This window comes from Triturus cristatus, chromosome 7, assembly GCF_964204655.1.
Source record: "Triturus cristatus chromosome 7, aTriCri1.1, whole genome shotgun sequence".
NCBI lineage: Eukaryota > Metazoa > Chordata > Amphibia > Caudata > Salamandridae > Triturus > Triturus cristatus.
In genome coordinates this window covers 1,276,301,432-1,276,328,523 of record NC_140590.1, presented here as the reverse complement: position 1 = coordinate 1,276,328,523, position 27,092 = coordinate 1,276,301,432, and the positions used below count along the sequence as shown (strand labels likewise).

General features: G+C 50.3%; 1 protein-coding gene across 2 annotated transcripts in view; it reads left to right on the top strand.

The window, feature by feature from the left end:
* Positions 1–27,092, top strand: part of KIF22 (kinesin family member 22) — a 572,302-nt gene that overhangs the window by 431,837 nt on the left and 113,373 nt on the right. For both annotated transcript variants that reach the window (XM_085618807.1, XM_085618808.1), the window contains one exon: positions 524–692. In XM_085618807.1, coding sequence (XP_085474933.1) covers positions 524–692 — 169 coding nt within the window. The remainder of the gene's footprint in view (positions 1–523; positions 693–27,092) is intronic.

Below are 27,092 nucleotides of genomic sequence, written 5' to 3'. Positions count from 1 at the left end.
ATGTGTGGGGGAGCTGGGGGACAGGCACCTGGGATGTGTAGTAGTATGGTAAGTTCTCGTCGCTCATGTTGTGAACACAGAACCACAATCTGCCTCCATTACCTACCACTGCAATGTTCGCCTCGTCCCCAAGAGTCACACTAGCACCCCACATCAGCAGGACCACCATATATAAAACACGTTCATGCTCCTCACAATCTTTTCACAAAAAAGCTGTTCTATTCTTCCTCAGTTTTTCCATGGAAGAGTTTTTTTTTTTCTTCATTTCTGACGCACTTAAAATTAAAGTATTGGGATCATTCAGTGATGTCCCAGTTCTTCCACTGACAGTATTCAAGAGATGTGAGATCTTTGGGACTCTTACACCAGCAGTCTTCTCTAATCCCCTTACTGGTGTACCAAGGACTCGCATGGTGAGGTGAGCATGGTCTTCCCCTCCCCATGGTTGCCAGTAATTAACTCTGCGCTATAGTTACTTCATAGTTTTCATTATTGAAGCTAATCTTGACACTCTTCCTTCCAGCACTTATTTGAAGACTGAAGGTCTGGACTCTGCTGTGGTGGAGAGGCTGCTGAACCTGGAGAAGATGCTCATGAAGAAAGGGCTGAAAGGCATCCCACTTCCTAGCACCCCAAAACACGAGCGCCTGGATCTTAGGAAGAAAGTAGAGGAGAGCCAGCTTGAAATACAGGTAATGGATGCTAGTTAATCTACTACTCTGTAGATCTTTACAGGAAACCATAGCAAGCCTCTGCTGGTGGTAATATGAGGCCACTTTAGAGTTGAAATTCTTCATAAGCAGGTTTAGTGAAGCATTTTCCATCCTATTCTGGTGCTCTTATAGATAGCTTTTTTTCATGGTAATATTGAATCACTAAACTCATTTTGTATAAATTGTATATAGGCAATTTTCTTTTTTTCTTCAAGCCACCGTCGGACTTCCTCAAGAAACTCCATTACTACCCAGTGGCAACAGGCACTGGATAAATATAGCGCTCTCGCACACGCTCTCTCGTGTGCTATCTCTTCTCGCACCCCCCCCCCCCTTAAGAAAAGACATGGCTGGGCCCTGGAATGTCTCCCAGTACATTACTAGTTGGGGGGGGGGGGGGGGGGGATTCAGTCCCTCTGCAGACCTTAGGGGCATAGAAGCCCTCCTAGTACCTCCTGGAAGTCCAAGCAGCGGAATTCCTGACAGCTGGTCAAAGGCCCAGCCCCAATTCTCCATCAGTCTGCAAACATGACTGATAGTTAAACCTTAAACATTCACTTAAAAATACAAAGCTTACAGGGACGTTATAGTTGGTCAGATTTTACTCCTACAAAACCATAGCAATTCGGCCGTTCTAGTTACCGGAGTTAACTTACTGGCGTCCCTGCAATGTACTTCTCATGACCTCACATACCACATCACTAATGACTTGGTTGGTTGTCATCACTGACGACCTATCCAATGACCTCACTGACCTCCACAGCATCTTTGACCGCCTCACACCCTTATGGAATCTTTTATGTTCGAGGCATGTGGGCTGCTGAATTCATATCTGTGCATAGATCGCCGCCTAGTGTTGGGTCCGGATGTTTGCACGTTGTTGTCCTGGAAGAGTCTTCGAAGTATCCTGGGATAGGTGACTCCTCCCCTGGACTACAGTGCGCATGGGCATCCTCCCCATCCTCAGATTGTTTTTTTCCGCCATTGGGTTCGGATGTGCTATCTTGACTCAAGTTAGGAGAATCTTTTTTAGGCCAAAAGGCCTTTAGTTCGCGTCGGTACTGTTCTCGATCGGTATCGATAGTATCTTTGTTAGTTTACTAACTTACAGAACAAACTTTCGCATCTTACCCGACCGTCGATTCGACATCAACGATGGAATCGAGGACACCATTCAAGAGGTGTCCGGTATGCAATGCGAAATATCCCCACGTCGACGTCCATCCGGTGTGCAACAAATGCCTTTCACCGGATCACGACGAATCTACATGCATGGCCTGTGCCAGATTTCGATCAAAGAAGACTCTACGGAATCGACGAGCGGCGAGACTCGAGGCGCAGCAAGCGGCCCCGGCCGACATCTTCAACGCCGAGACCGAAGATGTCGAAGTGGAGAACCTACCCTCCAGCCCCGTTTCCGAACATGACTCCGGATCGGAAGACGTCGACGAAACACTCTTTCGCAGAGATGAAGACACCGAGGTAGGAGACTACAATGAGGCCTTAGGGGCCGAAGAGAGTAGCTCCGGTGACGAGCAAGGCCTACCCGTTCAGACTGAAGAAAGCCCAGTGCAACAGTCTATGGCTCCGGTCGAGGGATCGCCTTCGGGCCTTACCCAAGACCTATCCCGCAGTTCTTCGGCCCCGCCCTCGGGCCCGGCCTCGGACATTCAGCGTCAGCCATTAATGCCCAAAACGGCTGTTTTCTCTTCTTCAAAGCCGAAACCGAAAGCTGTATTGGTTCAATTGAAACCGAAACCGAAAGTGGCGCTGGTCGGATCGAGGCCCTCCACACCTTCGACGCCAGCAAAACACATCGGCACCGAGCGCACCAAACGAGACTTCGGTGCCGAACTCGAAGCGGCCGACGTCGGAGTCGACATAAGGAAGAAGACCTTCGGTACCACCAAACCTGCTCGGCTCCCGGCACCGACCCCATCGACTCCGACCCCAAAGGTCAAACAGCCTGCTGCGTCTCACACCGCTTCCACGGCGACACCAAAGCCACACTCATCGAAGAAGTCGACGGCCATTCCCGCCCCTCGACTCGATGACCCACCGGCGCCGAAAAAATCCACGACCGCCTCAACAGAATCGGTCGGTGCAAAAGAATCGAGGGCGCTCCAGACGCGACCCATTGCTGCGCAAAGCACCAAAAGGAAAATGGTCCTCCAGGACACGTCGGGCTCCGAACCAATTAAAGCTCCAGCAGCCTCTTCGACACCAGCCAACATTACTTTTGGCCTGCCACCATCCACGGCCCCGAAACTGTTCCAAATCAGGACGCGGGTGACCCATACCACGATCACGCCTCCCGAACGCTCTGCGGAGACGTCTCCATCGCATCTAATCGACGCCGGCAGGATGATTATCCACAAACGGAAAATCACTTCGGAACCGGCTTTGGACTCCTTCAGGATTCCACTTAAAAGAAAGCTGCCTGTGGCTTCAGAACCAGTTCTTTACGAACCGTTCCACTCACCCTACCAGGATCCACAATCCTTCTCTCCCACACACTCCGACACAGATGCGTTGGTGGACTACATGGGTGACCAAGTCCCCTACCACGGAGACGTGGACCCTGACGGCCAACAGGACCCTGATCAAACTTGGGATGACCCTGTGGACCCAGGTGCACCTATGGATGCACAAGACCCGCAACTCTATGGAGCAAAAACATCTCCCACAGAGGACACTGCAGCGTTCAACGCTCTAATTGAACGTGCTGCGGCCAATCATGGGGTGCAACTTCACTCGGACACCGTCGAGGACGACTTTCTTAAGGATACTTTTGCATCCTCAGAAAGGAATATAAAAACTCTACCCATGTTGAAGGGTGTCCTCAAACCAGCAAAGGACATCTTCAAGGAACCCACCAGGGCAAGAGTGATTAACCCCAGGATCGACAAAAAATACAGATCAGCGCCTGGGGACCCTACTTACATCAGAGGCCAATTACCTCTGGATTCCATTGTCCAAAGTGTTAGAGACCTCTGGCAAACGGGTTGCCGCCCAGGCAGCCAACATATGGCGCATTGCCAATACTCAAGCACTCCTCGCTCGCTACGATAGAGCGCACTACGACACATTAGAGCAACTAATCTAACATCTCCCTGACCAATACAGAGAAGGTGCAGAGAGCCTCATCAGGGAGTGACAGCTCCTCACAAACGCATCCATCAAGTGTGCGCTGGATGCCGCAGACACAGCTGCCAGGGCCATAAACACTAGCGTCATGCTGCGACGACATGCCTGGTTACGAATCTCCGGATTCAAACCTGAGGTGCAAAACAACATACTCAACCAGCCTGTCAACCCCGACTATTTATTCGGCCCGGAGGTTGACACCACCCTAGAGAAAATAAAAAAGGACACGGACACTGCAAAGTCCATGGGGGTTCTCCAGACTCAGTCCTTTCGGAGCGGCTCCTTTCGTCGCCCCGGAAATAGAGGAGCAGGTAGAGGACAGGGGTCACAGCAAACATACAACAAGGGCAATACACAAACCACCTACGATAAAAACACCCGGGGTGGATATCGTGGCTCCAGTACAAAGGGCAGAGGACGCGGCTACGGCAACACCAGGTCCTCCCCCAAGAACAAGCAGTGACGCCCTCTCCCTTCCTCCCGACCACATAACACCTGTCGGGGGAAGGCTACAAAGGTTCCTGTCCACGTGGACCTCCATCACCACGGACAGGTGGGTCAAAGATATTGTCAAATACGGTTACTGTCTAGAACTAACCTCCACTCCACCCACAATACCGCCAAAAAACCGTCCTATGTCCTCCGAGCACTTAACGCTCTTACAGCAGGAGGTGCAAAGTATGCTTCTAAAAGGCGCAATAGAGGTCGTACCCGTCCACGAGCAAGGTACGGGGGTGTACTCCCTGTACTTTTTAATACCGAAAAAGGACGGGTCACTCAGACTCCATCACTGCCACAATGGCGAAAAACAATCTGAGGATGGAGAGGATGCCCATGCGCACTGTAGTCCAGGGGAGGAGTCACCTATCCCAGGATACTTCGAAGACTCTTCCAGGACAACAACGTGCAAACATCCGGACCCAACACTAGGCGGCGATCTATGCACAGATATGAAGGTCAGCAGCCCTACATGCCAAGAACAGATGCATACTGGTAAGTAGCATATTCAATACCCACTGCCACGCAACCATTCACAAACCCATTTACCAGAGCCTTACCAGTACTTACACACCCACTCACTGATTCTTCAATCTACACACCCACTTGTTCACCCATACTGCCACTCCTACACCCCCTCACACAGCCATTGACATATACACTGATACACCCATACAGGCACTCGCACACTGAGTGAGTCAGCCATACAACTACTCACACACCTAGACACTCACCCATACAGCCAATTACTCACCCAAACAGTTGCACACACACCCCCCACTCATACAAATAGTAACACCTACTCTGAGGTATGGTGTTACAACGCGATCACATCGCTGTTTTTACAACACAAGTCGTTACGACTTGCACTGGACTTAGGAATAGTATAATTTACTATTCCAACTCCACCCTACGTACAGTAGGGAAGGTGTTGGAATAGTAAGTTCGAGGCATGTGGGCTGCTGAATTCATATCTGTGCATAGATCGCCGCCTAGTGTTGGGTCCGGATGATTGCACATTTTTGTCCTGGAAGAGTCTTCGAAGCATCCTGAGATGGGTGACTCCTCCCCTGGACCACAGTGCGCATGGGCATCCTCTCCATCCCCAGATTGTTTTTTTTCCGCCATTGGGTTCGGATGCAACTATCTTAGCTCAACTTCGGAATACTTAGTTTAGGCCAAAAGGCCTATAGTTTTCGTCGGTACAGTTACCGTTCGGTGTCGACTACTAGTCCTAGTGCTCCACACCCTTTTCAAACTTTCGATTCGACTTGGTCAAAACTTCGACGCTCCATCGACGATGGAATCGAGAACTCCGTTCAAGAGGTGTCCGTTGTGCCACGCCAAATACCCTCACATCGACGTCCACCCGGTCTGTAACAAATGTCTCTCGCCGGATCACGACGAATCAAAATGCATGGCCTGCGCGCGGTTCCGATCCAAGAAAACTCTACGGAACCGACGGGCAGCGAGACTCGAGGCGCAGCAGACAGCGCCCGCACCCACCAACATATTCAGCACCGAGGACGCCGAGAGCGTGGAAGAAATACTATCTAGCCCCGCTTCGGAGCATGGTTCCCGATCGGACGACGATGACTAAGAGCTCTTTCGACGTGAAGAAGCAGTCAACGAGGTAGGGGGCATCGACGAAGCCTATGGGGCTGAAGAAGACAGCTCTCCCGAGGAGTTAGGCCAATCCGTCGAAACGGAGGCCGAAATTAGTCGTCAGGCTCCGGTCGAAGGATCGGCTTCGGGCCTTACCCAAGACCTAATCCATGGTTCCTCGGCCCCGCCTTCCGGCCCGGCACTGAACACTATGCAAGAGCCAATATTACCCAGGACGACCGGGTTGTTAAACCCAAAAACATCCATCGCTCCAGTCCCTTCTAAATCGAAAGCGAAACTGGTGGTGGTCGGATCAAGGGCGTCGACACAGTCCGCTGGCCCGGCACCGACGCCGAAAAAAGTCGTCGGCTCCGAACGCGTACAGAAAGACTTCGGCGCCGAGCTCACCGCAGCAGACGCGGTCGACGCTCAGAAGAGGCGCGCCCTCGTGCACCACAAGGTGCCGACACCGAAGCCCGTCGCCTCCGCAGTCAAAATGGCCGCCTCGGCAACGTCGACGCCTAAAGCACCGATGCCAAAGAAGTCCTCGACTACGTCGACTATCGATGCATCCCTTCAAGCCAGTGACCCCCTTCCGACAAAGTCGGGGTCGGCCTCCACACCTACTACCAAGATGCCCACCAAACCACCATCTCAGTTTGCTGTGCAGCAGGTCTCTGCCTCTCCAACGTATCCGGGACCAGGTAGCCCTCCACTCTACCTTGGGTCCCCACACTACCTCACCCGGTACAGTGCACTCTGAGCCCACCAACATCACCTTTGGGCTGCCACCGACATCGGCACCGAAACTTTTTCAAATTCGGACTCTTGTCCTCCACACACAGTCCACCGCCTCTGGCCTAACGGAACACGACCCTTCAGGGCCACAGTTTATCGACGCCGACACTGGCAGGCTCATGCTCCACAAGCGCAAGATCACGCCAGTCAGGGAAGAGGTGCCATACAAAATTCCTCTCAAACGCAAGCTACCGGCGGAGCAGGACCCAGTGTTGCAAGAACACTTCCATCCCCTCCCACTAGCTCTGCAGTCCTTTTCTCCTACCCCTTCTGAATCGGACACAATGCAGGAATATGGTGGGGACGATACCATCTACCCCGGGGACGCAGATCCCGATGACACACAGGATCCTGATCAGGCATGGGATGACCCCACAGACCCAAGTGTCACGCCACATGCTCAGGATGCGCAACTCTACAATATTAAAACTTCTCCTACAGAGGACACGGCCGCATTTAATGCCCTTATCGAACGGGAAGCTGCTCATCATGGGGTGGAACTGCACTCTGACGCCATTGAGGAGGACTTCCTGCTTGACACTTTCGCATCTTCGGAAAGAACTGTCAAGACTTTGCCCATGCTTAAAGGGGTTCTGAAGCCTGCCAAAGACATTTTCAAGGACACCACAAGAGCCCGAGTGTTAAACCCAAGGATTGAAAAGAAATATAAACCTGCACCTGGTGACCCCTAATGTATTTAGGGTCAGTTGCCATTAGACTCTACGGTGGTTGCCAACGCTCGCAAAAGAGCCCACTCACAGACAACTGGTGATGCTCCTCCCCCCGACAAAGAGTCAAAGGTCCTTGCAACATCTGGCAAACGTGTGGCAGCGCAAGCAGCCAATATCCTGCGCATCGCAAATACACAAGCACTCCTGGCACGTTATGACAGGTCACATTATGACACCCTAGAGTCACTGCTCCAACACCTACCAGAGGAGTATAAAGAGTCAGCGGAGCTCCTCATTAGAGAAGGACAACTCCTCACTAATGCGCCCTAGACGCAGCTGACACAGCGGCCAGGGCAATAAACACAAGTGTCATGTTACGACGCCATGCCTGGTTACGCATCTCAGGCTTCAAACCCGAGATCCAAAACAATATCCTCAACTTACCGGTTAACACAGAATTTTTATTTGGCCCAGACGTTGACACTACCCTAGAGAAAATAGACACAGATACTGCCAAATCTATGGGGGCGCTACAAAGCCAACAATTTCGTAGTGGCTCCTTTCGTCGCACTGGAAATAGGGGAACGTCAAGGGGCCAGTGGTCACAACAGTATGCTAAAGGTAGCACACAGACCACCTACGACAAAAATAACCGGGGTGGATATCGTGGATCCAGCGCCAAGGGTAGGGGACGTGGATATGGAAACACCAGGTCCTCCCCAAAAAACAAACCGTGACGCCCTCTCCCTACCCCCCGACCACTTAACACCTGTCCGGATGACTCCAGCTGTTCCTGCCCGCATGGAAGAACATCACCACGGACAGGTGGGTCAGGGACATCATTCAACATGGGTACTGTCTGGAACTAACTTCCACTCCACCCAACATACCACCAAAGCACCGTCCTATGTCAGCCGAACACTTAGATTTACTCCAGCAAGAAGTGCTTGCTATGCTCGCAAAAGGGGCCATAGAAGTAGTGCCCACCGCCCAGCAGGGCACAGGAGTGTACTCTCTGTACTTCTTGATCCCAAAAAAGGACGGCTCGCTCAGACCTATCCTAGACCTGCGACCCCTAAACCTAGACCTGAAGGATGCATACTTCCACATACCAATACACCCTTCACACAGGAAATACCTCAGATTCACCATTCAAGGGAATCACTATCAGTTCAAAGTTCTCCCCTTCGTAGTAACAGCACCCAGGGTCTTTACCAAGTGCCTGGCGACAGTGGCCGCACATCTGCGAAGACAAAATATTCACGTCCTTCCCTTATTTGGACGACTGGCTAGTTCAGGCCAAATCAGCACAACAATGTGCCGCCCACATGTCCCACACCATTCACCTTCTTCACGATCTGGGATTCTCACTAAATTACCCAAAGTCAAGTCTCCAACCTGCGCACGTACAACAGTACTTAGGCGCTACAATCAACACTCTGGCTGCCACAGCTCAGCCAACTTTAGCGAGAATCCACAGCATGCAACTGCTGATCTCAAAATTCAAACCTCAACACTCCCTGCCGGCGCGAGTGTTCATGCAGTTGATAGGCATGATGGCCTCCTGCATCTTCGTAGTCCCACACGCGAGACTACATATGCGCCCGCTTCAGGAGTGCTTAGCACGTCAGTGGAATCAGGCTCAAGGACAGTTGAAAGACCTAGTGTTGATGAATGGGCATACAACTCTCTGAATTGGTGGAATCCACAAAACCTTTGCAAGGGCCGACCGTTCCAAGAGCCTGTTCCACAAATAATACTGACAGCAGACGCGTCTCTCCAGGGATGGGGAGCTCATGTACTCAATTACACAGTGCAGGGACTATGGACTACACAACAAAAGAAGATGCACATCAACCTTCTGGAACTGATGGCAATCTTCCTGGCAATGAAAGCATTCAAAGTACACCTGTGCAACAAGGTCGTGTTGATCCGGACGGACAACATGATTGCCATGTACTACATACAGAAGCAGGGAGGAACACTCTCCACAGTTGTCTCATCTGGCTCAGAGCATGTGGAAGTGGGCCATTCAAAGGAACATGTTCCTCATGGCAGAACACCTCCCCGGCAAAGACAACCAGATGGCGGATCTGCTCAGCAGACACAGCCACCAGATGCACGAGTGGGAGTTACACCCATCAGTACTCCAACCGTACTTCCAGCAGTGGGGTCATCCAGAGATAGACCTATTCGCGACAAGCGAAAACGCAAAATGCCAAAGCTTTGCCGCCAGGTTCCCACATCCGCAGTCGCAGGGCAATGCGATATGGATGAACTGGTCCGGCAGATTTGCGTACGCTTTTCCCCCAGCACCACTAATACCGCTGGGGGCACTCCAACTGCGTCAACACTCACTGACGCTCGTCCTGGTTGCTCCAACGTGGGCACGCCAGCCGTGGTACACCACCTTTCTCGAACTTTCCGTGGTGCCCCATCAAAGGCTGCGGGTCAAACCCGAGCATTTGACGCAGAACCATGGAGAGATTCAGCACCCAGATCCACAACAGCTGAACCTGGCAATCTGGCTCCTGAAGTCCTAGAGTTTGGCTACCTAAACCTGCCACCTGACTGTATGGACATCATTAAGGAGGCCAGGAGACCCACTACCAGAGCTTGCTATGCAGCAAAACGGAAGAGGTTCGTCATTTACTGCACTAATAATGACATTAACCCGCTGGACGCATCCATCCAAAACATTATCTGTTACCTATTACACCTATACCGATGCAATCTGGCGTACACCTCTATACGTGTCCATTTGACCGCAATATCAGCCTATCTACAAACCAGGCAGCACCTCTCTATTCAGAGTGCCTGCCATCAAAGCATTCTTGGAAGGACTCAAACGAGTCATTCCACCAAGCCACCCACCGGCTCCGATGTGGAACCTCAACTTGGTCCTCACACGCCTGATGGGTCCACCCTTTGAACCTCTACACTCATGCGAGATTCAATTCCTTACCTGGAAAGTAGCTTTCCTAGTAGCGATCACTTCTTTAAGAGTTAGTGAACTCCAGGCACTAACCGTTCAGAGCCATTTATTCAGGTTCACGCCAACAGGGTCGTACTACGTACCAACCCCAAATTCATGCCAAAGGTGATATCGCAGTTCCACATGAATCCAACCATTGAACTGCCCGTTTTCTTCCAAAACCCACAAACTGTCGCAGAAAGGGCACTCCATACACTAGATGTCAAAAGCGCCCTCATGTATTATATTGACAGGACCAAACCCTTTAGGAAAACACAACTTTTCGTTGCCTTTGCCCCACACCACAAAGGTAACGCTATCTCCAAAGCAGGAATAGCCAGATGGATCGTTAAATGTATTCAAATTTGCTATCAAAAGGCTAAACGCACTTTAACGATTCCCCCACGAGCCCACTCAACACCTAAGTTAGGGGCCCCAATGGCTTTCCTAGGAAACATTACTTTGCATGACATATGTAGAGCAGCCACCTGGTCCACTACACATACATTTACCAAACACTATTGTGTAGATGTGCAATCAAAACAGCAGGCAGCTGTAGGACAGGCTGTTCTCAAAACTCTTTTTCAGACCGCTGCAGCTGGCACTGGTAGCCGCCGCTAATAAGAGGGCACTGCTATATATTCTATGCACAGATATGAATTCAGCAGCCCACATGCCTCGAACTGATGCTACTTACCAGTATGCATCTGTTCTTGGCATGTAGGGCTGCTGACATTCATATCGCCCTCCCTCCTCCCCGGCGCCTGTCGCAGCTGCAACTCTCAGAATTACTGTATGGCATGGTCATCCCTTCCTGTATCTACTCCATCACTGCCACAATGGCGAAAAACAATCTGGGGATGGAGAGGATACCCATGTGCACTGTGGTCCAGGGGAGGAGTCACCTATCTCAGGATGCTTCGAAGACTCTTCCAGGACAACAATGTGCAATCATCCGGACCCAACACTAGGTGGCGATCTATGCACAGATATGAATGTCAGCAGCCCTACATGCCAAGAACAGATGCATACTGGTAAGTAGCATAATCAATCACACTATTCCGTAGTCTATAGCACCATCCAGCACAAGTCGTTGTAACTAATTGGGTTGTAAAAGCAGCGATGCAAATGTATTGCGGTTTCTGATGGATACATCTGCCAGTGGATTCCTCGCCTTGTGAATATCCCCTGCGCCACCAACATTCGGAATCTTTTGTAGCAGTCCACGCCAATGAGGCCGAAGACTACGTCAGACACTGCTCCGCTGGCGACTCCTCTGACGTCACTGGTTCCAAAAAGACCTCGTCGGCGTGATTACGTCTGTTCCCTTTTTTCAGCACAGTCTATGCCAACAGATTTCGGGAATCTCTGTAGCTATACTGGTTACTTTGTTTTCTGCTGGTTTCTGTCTTCTGCAGAAATGTCGACGAAGTCAGGATTTAAACCCTGTGAATGTGGGAAACACCTGTCCGTAACGGATCCGCATGACTACTGCGTGTGGTGCCTATCATCGGACCATGATGTCGAGGGATGTTCTTGTTGTCGCAAGATGAGTTCCAAGGCTCTTAAGGAGAGGGAAGCAAAGCTCTTCATCGCGAAGATTAAGAAATAAAAAGGAGGCCGGAGGAGATCGAGATCAAGGTCGAGGTCGGCGTCTAAGTAGACTTGGGGGCATGCTTCCAAATCCAGGAAGCACAAGAAGAGGAGGAGGCATTCATCTCGACTTCACTCGGATAGGGATGTGGGTCCGAGATCAACATCGCCCTCCCGACGCCGTAAGGACTTGTGTCTCCCTCGCTCGTTCCGGATTCACCTATTGGCCTGTCACCTGTGGCTTCACCGGAACATTCTCCGGCTCTGACGCCACCTCCGGCATCGTCCCCGGTTCCGTGTGAGGAGGCTCTGGCCCCGGGTGAGCCTTCGGCTCCGCTGATTCCACCATCTGCGCTGGTTGCCCCGAGTCTGGTGATGCCTGAGCAATATCCTGCATTTCCAGGACCAGGTCAGGACCCTACGCATTATCTTAATGCGATGTACGGAGTATTCTCCAGAGCCATGTACCACTCTGGTGCACCTTCGGGTCCTATGGCCTTCAGTTTGGGAGTCCCCCCAAGCCTATCCTCTGGCTCCCTTCATGCCATTTTTCTGGCGATCTACCGGCGCCGATGACATCGACGCCGCTCCCTTCTTCAACCTAGTTCGATGCCGGCTGTCCCTTTGGATCCACTTTCGACTCCGGCGTCATCTGATTCGGTCACGGCACCGCCGACTCTGTGAGAATCCGGTTTAGGAGGGTGGCTCAGAGGGTGCTGGATGAGCAAAGATACCTGATGGAGGAGGTAGAGGAAGGGAAACTCATGGAATCTGACTGTTTTTGAGGAGTTGAAGGAGGCTAGTGGCCTGGACTTATCACCTGAATGGGAGATTACTCCTCCTTCTGATGCTCCTTCAAAGGATGTGGCACCATACCATGCTGTTATAAGAAAGGCAGCTGAACTTTTAGATCTGCAGTTGCCTTCTGCAGAGTTCAAGCCTAGCATAAGTTCTGCACACTCCCTCTACTGTTCCTGAGCCTTTACTCCCTTTTAACGACGCCATCATAGAGCCAGTGATGGAGGTGTGGCGTGAGCCCTTTACTGCTCCTGCAGTTTCTAAAGTCATTGCCAGGAGGTATAGGGCAGCTCCGGGGACCCAGAATTTCTGACATCTCACCCGTCTCCTGAGTCTGGTGGTTCAGGCTGCATGTTCAAGAAAGTCATCAGGTTTGTTTCCCCAGGTCCCGAGTGACGGGGAAGCAAAAAACCTGGATCAGTCGGCCAAGAACGTCTTTTCTTCGGCCAGCATGGCCCTTAAATCAACGAATGCCACCTGTCACTTGGGATGTTATATACATGCTCGCATGGACTCCGCAAAGCAGCTAGCCCCAAAACGATCAGAAGAGGAGAGGATTGGTTATAATGAGAGCCTTTCGGATGCCCAGGCGGCGGTGCGTCAGGTGATCCAGAGTGGATTGGACACAGCTGACTCTAGCAAGAGTCATGGGATCTTCTGTTGCCACTAGGAGTGCTGTGGCTTAAGTCATCTGTATTTTCCCCTGATGTACAGTCAACGGTCTTGGACTTGCCTTTTGATGGCTCTGGTCTTTTTGGCAAGAAAGCAGATGCTGCGCTGGAAAGATTTAAGGAGAGTAAGGCCACGGGTAAATCTTTGGGCCTTCAAACTTAGCCAAGAGGCTCATTCAAGAGTTACAGGGGCTTCGGAAGGTCTACCTTTCGTACATACAGCAGCAGCAGCAAAGCACTCTGTATATGGGTTGGAGGCCGAATCCGGGGTCGCACTCGTGGCCGACAGCTATCGGTTACTACAGACCTTTTGGGTTCTAGATCTTGTAGAAAATGGGTACGCCCTTCCCTTTCGGGAATTCCCTCCAAATTACCCTCCTTGTCAAGGGGCTTGCTCAGAGGACCACCGTCTTCTCCTACAGGAGGAAGTCCTGACGTTACTAAAAAAAAAAAGGTGCGATAGAGGTGGTTCCAGAGCAGGAGAGGTCAGGGATGCTACTCCCGGTATTTCCTGATTCCGAAAAAGGACGGCAGATTGCGTCCAATATTGGACCTCCAGGATCTTGAATCTTAATCTGAAGCAAGAGCAGTTCAAGATGCTCACCTTTGCGCAGGTTCTTCAAGCGCTGAATAAGGAGGACTGGATGGTGTTGATCGACTTGCAGGATGCGTATTTTCACATCCCCCATCCTGAAGTCGCACAGGCAGTATCTCCGGTTTACGGTAGGGTCGCAACATTATCAGTTTGCGGTCCTTCCGTTTGGTCTTACTACTGCACCTCGAGTCTTCACGAAGGTGATGGCAGTGGTGGCAGCCCATCTCAGAAGGTTGGGGACTGGCTGATCAAAGCAGAGTCGCCAGAGAAGGTGCTTCATCTGCAGGTTACGACTCAGCTGTTGTACAAATTGGGTTTTTCGCTAAACGGACCCAAACCTCACCTGGTGCCCTCTCAGCGCAACCTGTTCATAGGGGCTGTACTGGACACTGTCGGGCATTCCCACTTCCACAAAGGATTTTCGGCATACAGGAAATGATTCCTTTGTTTTATGCTGGAGCGCGCGTTCCAGTCCTGAAGGTCCTTCGTCTGCTCTCTGTTTGCTTCCTGCATTCTGTTGGTCAACAATGCACGCTGGCACATGAGGGTGTTCCAGTGGTTCCTCCGCAGGCAGTGGTATCAACAAAAAGGAGATCTCAGGGAGTCTGAGGATCTACAGAGAAGCTGCAGCGGATCTATCTTGATGGAGCGTGGAGGACAATCTGTCTCAAGGAAAGCCCTTCCATCTACCTCCATCTGTGGCCATAGTGATTACGGATGCTTCCACTTTAGGGTGGGGTGCGCATCTGGGGGATCTGGAGATCAAGGGTCTTTGGTCTCAAGAAGAAAAGTTGCTTCACATCAACCTTCGGGAATTGCGGGCGATACGTTTGGCACTCAAGGCCTTTCTCCCTTCCCTTCGCGGTCAGTCGGTTCAAGTCTTGACGGACAACACTACCGCGATGTGGTATGTCAACAAGCAGGGAGTAGTGGGGTCTTTTTCTCTGCAGAGACTCTGCGTCTCTGGTCCTGGGTTCAGGATCATCGGATTTGTCCGATGGCAAATCTGGCCGGGGTTCTGAATGTACGTGCAGACCGTCTCAGTCGGCAGTTCTCCGCCGACCACGAGTGTAGGCTTCATCCGGAGGTGGCTCGTCATGTCTTTCGGATGTGGGGATCTCCTCGGGTGGACCGGTTTGCCACTCACGAACGCTCACTGCCTGTCATTCTGCAGTCTCCAGTATCCGATGCAGGGAGCATTGGGGGATGCGTTTCAGTTGAGTTGGGGCTCAACTCCTTTACGCGTTTCCTCCCATACCCTTGATTCCTCAGATTCTGAGGAAGATTCGCCAAGACCAGGCCCAAGTCATATTGCTAGCCCCGGATTGGCCAAGGGTGTGGTATACAGATCTTCTCCACCTCTCCTCGTGCTCTCCGCTCCGTCTCCCTCTGAGGGCAGACCTCCTCTCGCAGTCGGAGGGGCAGGTTCTACACCCCCACCTCCAGAGCTTAAGCCTTTATGCCTGGAGATTGAATGGGGCAACCTGAATTCTTTTTCTCTCCCGCCAAATGTGGTAGATGTAATTTTGTCTGCCAGACGTCATTCCACCAAATCTATCTATTCCTATAGGTGGTCTAAATGTGTGCTCTGCTGCGGAGAGAAGTCAATTGATCCTTTGAGGGCTCGTTTATCTGACATTCTTCAGTTTGCCCTTTCTCTTGCTCAGCAAGGTTTTGCCGTAGCCACTGTAAAGGGATATCTTTCGGCCTTGTCGGCATTCCTTTGCTTGCCAGATCAGCCGTCATTGTTTAAATCTCCTATTGTTTTACGGTTTCTGAAAGGCCTTACAAACAAGATTCCTCCTCCTTTTATTGTGCCTCAATGGGACTTAAATCTTGTCTTAACTTATCTGATGGGTTCTCCCTTCGAGCCCTTACACAAGTGTCCCTTGAGACTGTCTTTCAAGACGGTTTTTCTTATTGCAATCACCTCTGCAAGGAGGGTAAGTGAGCTTCAAGCTCTGAGTTCAAAACCCCCGTTCGTGACCATTCATGCTGAAAGGATGGTACTCAGGACCAGGGCTGCTTTTCTGCCTAAGGTGGTAACTCCCTTCCATCTGGGGCAGTCCATGACCCTCCCTACCTTCTATCCTCCCCCTCACCCTTCCAAGGAGGAGGAGCGGCTTCACCGCTTGGAGCCGAAGAGGGCGGTGAGCTTCAACCTTGACAGGACAAAACTTTCAAGTTGACGACCAGCTCTTCGTGGGCTTTGTTGGCTGCAGGAAAGGCAGAGTGGTGCACTAGCACACCCTTTCCAGATGGATTGTCTTGTGCATCAAGATATGCTACTCTTTGGCTGGTAAGGAACCTCCAGAGGGTTTAAGGGCTCAGTCTACTAGAGCTAAGTCTTCCACTGCTTTGTCTAGAGGTATTCCTGTGTGAAGACATTTGTAGGGCTGCAACTTGGGCCTCCCGCCACACTTTCGCGAAGCATTACAGCTTGGACTCCGAGGTGAGGAGGGACGGACACTTTGCTCGTTCCGTCCTTCAGGACTTTCTGGTATAGAAGGGTGAACACCCTTCTCCGGGAGTGGGACTGCTGTGGGAATCTTTTCACAAGGTGAGGAATCCACTGGCAGATGTATCCATTAGAAGAACAAGTTACTTACCTTCGGTAACGCTTTTTCTGGTGGATACAGTATCTGCCTGTGGATTCCTCACTGACCCACCCACCTCCCTGTTGTCCACCCTTGTATACCTACAATTCTGTGATGATTTTTCAAAATGTATTTGTTACTGTCTAAGGCATTGTTATTTCTTCTGCCTTCCTGTTAGACCTGTCAGCCCTTTGGCAGTTCTCTCCTCATTTTATTATTTTTGTCCCTTGTCCCCTTCTCATTTTTTCTGTCTACTAAACTTTTTAGGTGCTGATGTAGAGGTTCTGGGGGGCCTTTTTATCATCACTTGAGGGAAAGGCGCAAGGTGCTCCTCTGAGAAATAGATGAGGAAGGTAGGATTCACAAAATTTTGGCTCCAACTGTCACCTCAGCACCCGGGCCATGACTGCCATGGGAGGTTCCAGAACCTTCTGGACCCCTCTGGCATGTCCAGCCCAAGGTGATAAATAGAGGTGGCAGGAGGGCGGCCATTTTAGGATCAAGTTGGGCTGTGGAGTAGTCAGGAGTGAGGCACCTGAGTGGAGAGGTGGTTGCGCTGGACTGGGAGTGGACAGATCCTAGGGTCTGCGCGAATCCCCTACTTAGCTGACATCACCCTCTACCATTTGACCAGTCCCTGAACTCAGCCAACGACCCTGGGAGGCATTGTTTTCTGGTCAAGGGTCCCTAGCGTAATCTGAAAGCCTGAAGAGGAATCCCGGGGAAGAATTGCCGTTGGGACTGCCTTGACCTCCATGGTTGTCATTTGGGAATCTGACCTCCCCCAGTGGCGATAACGACGGCATACCATTGTGGGCTTTAGGGGGAAGGGAGTTGTGCTAAATACTCCCCAGGCTAGTGGATCTGCTCATCTGGTTTACTGTGAGCCATGCCCCTTAATCTCTGCCTACAAGAACTCGCCCCGATCGAAGATCCTCACCTCCGTGGATCCGAGGCGTGGGCCTATCTGCGGGTTCCCAGGGAAAGGCCTGAGGGAGCAGTGGAGTCTGGTGGGGTGCTGGGACTCTCCGAAGTGGCCTGCATCCATCGCGCGCGTCAGCTGTGTGGAGAGCTGTCAATGCGCCGATCATCTGTCTGGAGAAGCGGCGGCCAGGAAGCCGAATCAGAGCTGGCCTGGAAGCTGACACCCGGGTCACGTGACCCGGGTATCGGAGAAGTGCCGCCCCTCCCAGCAGCTGTGAGACGAGGCCGCACCCCCCACGAGTCGCGCTGCGTTCGGCAGCGGCGGAAGCGCCTGACAAGTGAGAAAAGCCGGGAAGCGTCGAGGGAAGGCCAGCGGCAACGGAGGACACCCGCTCTACGAGTGAGCGTTGGGTGAGGCATTTCGGTGGGGTGCCTAGTGAGACGCCCTCTGAACGTACGGCAGGATTTCCCCATCGGGTGTCGTGAGTTCTGCCACCTGGGAACAGGATCCTTCTGTTCAGGATTGAGCACTACTACGCGCAGGATGTCCAGCGCGAACACAGTAAGCGGGGTACTAGAAGGAGAAGGTGGGCGATAAGAGAGTCCCCAGAGGGCGTGGGAGTACGTCGCAGTGGGCAGGAAGTGTCCTGGTATCCCTTGGGTTCAGTTACTGGGGAACACCAGCTCTCGGCGACTAGTACGGAGAAAGTGACTGGATTTGACTATTGGGGAATACAGTCCTGTTGCACAGTGTGGGGAGGGACAATCTCTCAGTCAGTGACAGTTGGAGATTGAATACCATGTTAATGAAAATGTGATGGGTTGATTGTTAAGAAAGAAGGCAGAGATTGGATAGGATTGGCAGTATAAGAGCCCCGAGGTACAGCTGTGAGGGGAACCCTCAGATCGAATATTTAGAGGGGACTAAATGCTCTTTTGAAATGTGATTTGAAGCACGCCCTGTAGAAATGTAACTAGGTCTCCCGATTCGGGGTGGGAGAAGCTCAAAGGGTGTTTCAGAGACTACTGTATGAAATGTATTGTTTCGATAGAACTGTCATTTTAAATGCAAGTATAAGGTTCATTTTTGTCATGTGGAATTGAGAATTCCTGTAAAGGAAGAAAAGTGGAAGAATTCTAGTAAACGTTAAAATATATTCAGTGTAGTGTCCTTTTTGAGTGGTGTCGCGCTAGATTGCGGACTGAGGATGCAAGCACGAAACGCCATGTTGAGAAGAACGCTTGTTAACGTAAGTCATGCTACCCCTAGGACATAGGTCCAACACTTCCTATTTATTCTTCACACTGTGCGTTGCATTGTATATTATGTACTGTGTATACCGTGTATGTCTTGCTGTCAGTCCGTCCGTGTGCCTCGAAGGCACGGAAAAAAGGGCGGAACTGACATGCCGACAAGGTCGTCTTATGGAGCCGATGACGTCAGCGGAGTCGGGAGCGGAGCAGTGTCTCTGTGACGTAGTCTTCGACCTCATCGGCGTGGACTGGTACAAAAGTTTCCAAATGTTGCTGGCGCAGGGGATATTCACAAGGGGAGGAATCCACAGGCAGTTACTGTATCCACCAGAAAAAGCGTTACCGAAGGTAACTTGTTCATTTTGACCGCGATAAGGTACTTTTCCCACCTATACAGTTAGTTACATAGGCACACACTTCTCGATATAGCCACTCATTTTCTCTCATGGATACAGTCACTCACATACCCTGTCACTCACCTATGCTGCCTTTCACATACCCAGTTACTCACCCATACTGACAGATGCACTCAATCACCGACACAGCCATACAGACACTCGCACACCCATACAGCTTCTGAGAGATGCACACAGTACCCCCATTCAGCCACATACTCGCCCCTCACTCATCCATACTCATTCCTCCTGACAACCATAGTGGTAGTCGGACAACCAATCTTCCTTATAACCATTCATCTACCCACTAACACAACTCGTACACCCACTCAGACATCAACTCACAGATACTCATTTACACGATCAGTCACTCACCTATACATTCACTGAGGCACCTAAGCACTTATACAGTCAGTCATGCACCCACTCAGTCATCCGTACACACACATGCACCCACAAGTCACCAATACACCTTAGTGTATATATATTTAACGCTCATAACCTTTTTAAAAAGTCACTTGATGTCCTCACTGATGTCCTCACTGCATTGCGGGGGGGGGGGGTGATTTATAGTTAACTTGAGTAACTATAACGGCTAAATGTCTCTGGTTTTGTAGGAGTAACGTCTGACCCTAACAAGTCCTTGTAACCGGAGATGAGCTGGATTGGGGATGATGGTTAATGCATTGTTATGCAGTTTTTTTATTTATTAATCTGTCCTAAATTGGAGCTGTATTGGGTTGGGGGTGGTTCAGATTGCTACAGGTATGTTCCAGGACCTGGGTGAATAGGCAAAGGGCCTGCTGTCTTGCCTTTCAGTTTTTTGCACTTAATCTGCAGTCTAGTGTCCTTGCTGTCAGTCGAACTGCTAAAGGCCATCATTACCAGAAGGATGACCTTGTGCCTCACCCATTGCTAAATACTGCATAGAGTCCAAGCTCCATTGGATGTAATGTCACTTTCCAGAGCTAATGCCGTGTCTGGCATTTTCCAGACATGTTCGTGATCAGATGTACTACATTGTTACCCACGCGATTTCAGATGGTGCTGCTCTGTAGCAGTCATTATCAGAATGTGGCCAAATCAATTTTGGTAATTTGAACTACAAAACCATGCACAATATTTAATGTACAGATTTTCAATGGGAAGATTGAATCTTTTTTAAAATTCAACTTGGGCTGCCCACCATCCATGCCTTATGATCTGTTTGGTGCACTTGTACTCTTCCCATAAACCAATCTGATTATACCAACTTATTTTTTTGATTGTTTCAAATTTCTTCCCATTTACAGAACATTTAAAATGTTTCAATGTGCTTCTCTGTTTATTCACACCGTTTAATTTTCTAAACCATAGACCCCCTGATTAGGTTTTGTGGATGCCCAGGGACCATAGGTTAAGAACAATTCACTAGTGGAATTATTTTGGGTCATGGTGGTGTTCAAAACAGTTATGACTAGGTCTTAGCTATCTAAGGCTGCCGCTTTTTTCTTAATTTAAAAAAAATATATATAAAGTTTTATATAGCGGGAACTTGACCCGAAGGTACCTGGTATTAGAGCGCTTTACATAGCACCAGTTGTGTTACATGAGGACACATTCATTTTTGTTAGGCATTGGGAGATTAAGAGATTTGCCCAGAATCACATGATCAGCGTCGCTGCTGAGACTCTAACCCAGTTGCCCCAGATTCAAGGTCGACCGCCCTGGCCGTTAGGCCAACTCCTCTCCCCAATAGCTGTGTAATTTCAACTGCGGTTCAGAATAGGTAAAAGCAGGTTCTCTTCCAGTGGGATACTCATCAATAGGCATATGCACTGAATTATCTCCACCCACGTGCGGGAACCCGGAGCATACACAAAAAAATACATGTGTTTTAGAAAAGGAGTACATAGTACTAAATAAACACACATATATAACATAAAAATATGCAGCCTCCTACATATCCATACATATCCAATAAGCTAAAGCCAAAGTTACATGTATTTCTCTAGTATGAAAAAAACACATACATATAATTGTAAGAGGACATGCACAGTAATAGCATTCCGCAATAACCTTTTATTTTCATAAAGGAAAACGGGTAATAGCAGGCAATTGGCCTAAAGGCTGCATAAATAACATCCTTGTAAAGAAAAGGAAACTGGCACCCCGCCTTTAAGGCCTGAGCACCTTGCCTTTAAGGCCTCCAGGAGCCGTCTTGTTACTGGTTGTATTTACCAGTCTTTTTCTGACAAATTGGTAATGCCACCTTTATTTTATAAATGTCCTTCCTGTGGGAAGATGGCCAAATCTGTTCCTCATTCGGTCTGCGTCGTGTGCCTACCTTCTCACGACAGACCTGCTACCACTGTCTTCAACTTTCAAGAAGGACATTGAAAGACAGATCAGGCTTCTTGGTTTGATGGAGAGAGGAAAACATCAGAAAAGTGGCCCAGAGTCATCATACCTCTAGAGAGCCCTCCTCTCAGAAAAAACGGCGAAGAACTACATCACCAGACTCTAGAAGTAAGAAAAAACATCACAGCTTGTTGTCTACGTCGAGACCAACGATGCAAGTGAGATCGACCTCTAAGACCAGATCACAGTCGAGATAAGTAGACATCAAGACATGCTACAGACTAGAAGTATGATAGACCTCAGTTGACGTCGAAGCGCCCGTTGACATCAATTCAGCGGTTGACTTCTATCTCCGCCTCCTTCTCCAAGGTCGGCGTCGAGACTCCAGATCACCCTCTCGGACCCATTAGCGGTCTAAATCGAGGGCACAATCTCCGTTGAAGTAGATGTTGAAGATGCTGCATGTACGTCAGCGGTAGATGTCAGACCGACGTCGAGGGCTTCTTCTCATAGGTCTCCACTGTTAAGAGTATCGCCGCCACGGTAGAAGTCTATGGTGGCTCACTCTAGTTCGACGTTGAGACGATGGACGTCGAGAGACCGACCGCTTGTTTCTGCTGAAGACCTAGAAAGACAGACTTCTATCATGGCGCTCGACATCGAGGGGAAACTTCTTCCTTTCCTACTATCACTATTATACAGGTTACACCGGAGGGCTCTGACTAACAGGAACAAGTCTCCTCCTATCAACATGTCACCAAGATGGTTGGAGGACATTAGGCACTGGAAAATCCAACCCAGGCCTTCTGAGAGACCGCCTCCCATGAAAACCTCACGACCATCTGTTGGTAGGTCCCTGAGGCAATCCAGATCTCCTTCAAGACTGCCTTCACGCTCAAGAGCTCACAAGGTCCTGCCGATCACATACACCAAGGAGAAGACTGAGCACCTTCGAAGACCCGATCAACAAGGTCTTCGTATAGACTACTCACCAACTAGCTCGTCGAACCCACCATCCAGGGTTTCCCCAGTTGATAGTCATTCAAGAAGGGGCTCTGTAGAGGTGCTAGCAAGTTGAATATAAGCATGACTGTTCCTCAGGTGACTACTTCTATCATATTTGAAACTCTGCACCATCGAGCCTCTGCAAAGCCTCCTCTTCCTTTGATGCCAGGATTGTTAGAGCCTGCGATGAAAACCTTTTTGACACCTGCCACAGTGGGCTCCGGTCACGCAAGGATTTCAAAAAAGTAGAAGGCCCCAGACCAAGATCCTTTTTTACTTTTGTCTGACCCGCAACCAGACTCCCTTGCAGTTGCCGCTGCCGCCAGAAAGGCTTATTCCAATACTTCCATCTCGTCTGCTCCTTCAGAGAAGGACAGCAAAAGCATGGACTTTTAGGGTAGAATATGACCGGTCTTTGTGGGACTCTTTTTAACAAGATTTACAGAACAATTAGCCAAAGACTACCAACGGGATTTCCAAGAGATTTTACAGGAAGTTGGGCTGGTAGCAAACCAGATCATTAGTACAGCGGACGATTCTGCAGACTTGGCAGCCCATGGATACGCACATGGTATTTGCTCTAGAAGATGAGCATGGCTTCGACTCACGGGTCTCGAGCCCGATGCTCAATGAGATAGTCAATCTGCCGTTTAATAGCTCGTCGTTCGGTTCACATGCAGATGACTAAATGGCAAAAATAAAAACTTGAGTTGGATACCCTCAAGGCTGTAGGCCTAGAAAAGAAGGAATTCAGTCTGTTCCGTTCTTATGACAAACACCCTTTCCAGCAGCGGGTTCAAACCCCTAACTGGACCTCACAGACCCAAGGCCAGACGCAACAAAGGTCCCAACTTGAACATCATAGACCGGGATGAGGTAGAGGTGCGAACAGTCAACAGTACCAAAGCAGCCACAAAAGCAATAAGGTGTCTTCCTCAAGCTGTTGTCCACTCCGGTGGGACAAAAGGGGGTGGTGATGGACGGAGCATCAGAACCAATCAAACACTCACACCCAGTCAACAGATCCGGGTTTGATCCATCACCGTTCTTTAGCCCACTCTGCCACCCCAGTTCAGACATGGCCATATGCAAATCAGTCTGACCCTGTGCCTCATGGGAACAGTCCAGCCCGAACAGCCAAGCCATGCCTTCCCTGGACCGGAAACAAGCTTCCTAGGACCGGTTTCTGGCATTTCAGCCGTCTTCAGCCAGGCTTGCTTGAATCCAGTGGCAAAGTGAGCAAGGGACTCACGTCTGAGCATACCCTGCCAACTTATGGCGAACAAAGCGGTACAAAAGGGGGTGGTGATGGACGGAGCATCAGAACCAATCAAACACTCACACCCAGTCAACAGATCCGGGTTTGATCCATCACCGTTCTTTAGCCCACTCTGCCACCCCAGTTCAGACATGGCCATATGCAAATCAGTCTGACCCTGTGCCTCATGGGAACAGTCCAGCCCGAACAGCCAAGCCATGCCTTCCCTGGACCGGAAACAAGCTTCCTAGGACCGGTTTCTGGCATTTCAGCCGTCTTCAGCCAGGCTTGCTTGAATCCAGTGGCAAAGTGAGCAAGGGACTCACGTCTGAGCATACCCTGCCAACTTATGGCGAACAAAGCGGTACAAAAGGGGGTGGTGATGGACGGAGCATCAGAACCAATCAAACACTCACACCCAGTCAACAGATCCGGGTTTGATCCATCACCGTTCTTTAGCCCACTCTGCCACCCCAGTTCAGACATGGCCATATGCAAATCAGTCTGACCCTGTGCCTCATGGGAACAGTCCAGCCCGAACAGCCAAGCCATGCCTTCCCTGGACCGGAAACAAGCTTCCTAGGACCGGTTTCTGGCATTTCAGCCGTCTTCAGCCAGGCTTGCTTGAATCCAGTGGCAAAGTGAGCAAGGGACTCACGTCTGAGCATACCCTGCCAACTTATGGCGAACAAAGCGGTACAAAAGGGGGTGGTGATGGACGGAGCATCAGAACCAATCAAACACTCACACCCAGTCAACAGATCCGGGTTTGATCCATCACCGTTCTTTAGCCCACTCTGCCACCCCAGTTCAGACATGGCCATATGCAAATCAGTCTGACCCTGTGCCTCATGGGAACAGTCCAGCCCGAACAGCCAAGCCATGCCTTCCCTGGACCGGAAACAAGCTTCCTAGGACCGGTTTCTGGCATTTCAGCCGTCTTCAGCCAGGCTTGCTTGAATCCAGTGGCAAAGTGAGCAAGGGACTCACGTCTGAGCATACCCTGCCAACTTATGGCGAACAAAGCGGTACAAAAGGGGGTGGTGATGGACGGAGCATCAGAACCAATCAAACACTCACACCCAGTCAACAGATCCGGGTTTGATCCATCACCGTTCTTTAGCCCACTCTGCCACCCCAGTTCAGACATGGCCATATGCAAATCAGTCTGACCCTGTGCCTCATGGGAACAGTCCAGCCCGAACAGCCAAGCCATGCCTTCCCTGGACCGGAAACAAGCTTCCTAGGACCGGTTTCTGGCATTTCAGCCGTCTTCAGCCAGGCTTGCTTGAATCCAGTGGCAAAGTGAGCAAGGGACTCACGTCTGAGCATACCCTGCCAACTTATGGCGAACAAAGCGGTACAAAAGGGGGTGGTGATGGACGGAGCATCAGAACCAATCAAACACTCACACCCAGTCAACAGATCCGGGTTTGATCCATCACCGTTCTTTAGCCCACTCTGCCACCCCAGTTCAGACATGGCCATATGCAAATCAGTCTGACCCTGTGCCTCATGGGAACAGTCCAGCCCGAACAGCCAAGCCATGCCTTCCCTGGACCGGAAACAAGCTTCCTAGGACCGGTTTCTGGCATTTCAGCCGTCTTCAGCCAGGCTTGCTTGAATCCGGTGGGAGCAAGTGTTTTGTCACCCCTGGAGCAGTGGAAACTTATAACAAAAGACAAATGGATCGTCAATATTGTACAAAATGGCTATCTTAGGTTCAGAACTCCTCCATCTATACCTCCGAGGGATTTCTCACCACGACCATCGTTTGTTGCAAGTGGAAGTAAACACCTTTATTGAGGAAAGGAGCTATAGAAAGTTCCAGTTTCTCATAGAAATAAAGGAGTCTACTCTTGCTACTTCCTCGTGCAGAAAAGAGGCCCCACCACAGAATACAGACCGATACTGGACTTGAGACTATTGAACAAATACATTCGCAGAGCGAAATTTAGAATGTTAGCACTTCATCAAATATTCACACAGCTTCATCAAGGGGATTGGATGTGCTCCATCGACTTGCAGGACGCATACTTCCAGGTGCCAGTATTTTTTTTTTTTTTTTTTTTTTTTTTTGAAGACCTTTATTGATAGAAAAGGGGCAAATACAAGTCAACAAGGAGCCCGGGGGGGCTCACACATACGGTACATTACAACTTACTGAAAACACAGAGGATACATTACAGAAGGACTGAGGTCTAGTTTTAAAAGTTTTCCTTGTAGGATAGACATAAGCAGGATATCGTAGCACAACAAGTCAATACTGGTGTTAAACAATCAGGATAGATAATCTTATAGCAGTAGAAAACACCAGAGTCGCTGCGTGACACCCAGTAAGGAACGTCTGAACCCCAGGGAAGGAGAAAGGACAAAGAATAGAAGGCCCATAGAACAAAAAGGAAAAACAAAAAAGAAAGCAACCCCACCCCCCAAGTGCCCCCCACCCTGCACCCCTGCAGCTGGCTACGGCCTTTCCCCCCCTAGCAGTGTGCCTGTCGCCCAAGAAAAGGAGTCCCGAAATATAGAAAGTAAGAAAAAGAGAGAATCCGAAAACTCTCATAAAATTGAGAAAGGTGGGGAGGAGCCCACTATTCGTCCCCCAGCTCCGCCACCTCGCACCCATAATAGCAACAGTAGTCTAACACCCAATAGTAATAACATGCCCGGTATGACGAGAGAACTGGGGCCACAGCAGCAGCGCGCAGGGTAAGTAAGGCAGCAACACCCAACCGAAACATCCAAAATATCAACAAGGAATCTTCAAGCCATGATTGATAAGCGTAAGCCCCCGCAATAGTCTTCTAGCACCACCGATACATGTCTCGGTCACTCAGAGAAAACTAGTTCCCCGGCTGCCCCACCCACAAGAACGGTGCAAAACATTTATCAACGGAGGAGGGCCAACCCAAGAGAACAAAAGAAAAAATCAACAGAAGTGTATCCGGCCATCACCTCCCGGACCCCCATGCAAACCATACCCAAAGTCCAGCGTTCTCGTCAGTCCAGCACAGTCCCAGGAATGTAGTTACCGGTATCAGGGCAAGAATAAAGACAAACTCAACCCTGACCCCTACGTGCCAGTGCGCCAGCATAATGCAGTTGCGGCGTAGCCCCGTAGAGTAGGAAGAGCATCCGATGTGAACACCCAGAGAGATGGCAACAGCCAGTAATCGCCATCCAAAGCAGGACAGTGTTATCCCCAAGAGTGCAGTACGGGTAGGCGTACAGTGGTAGTCCACCAAAATTGGGCAAC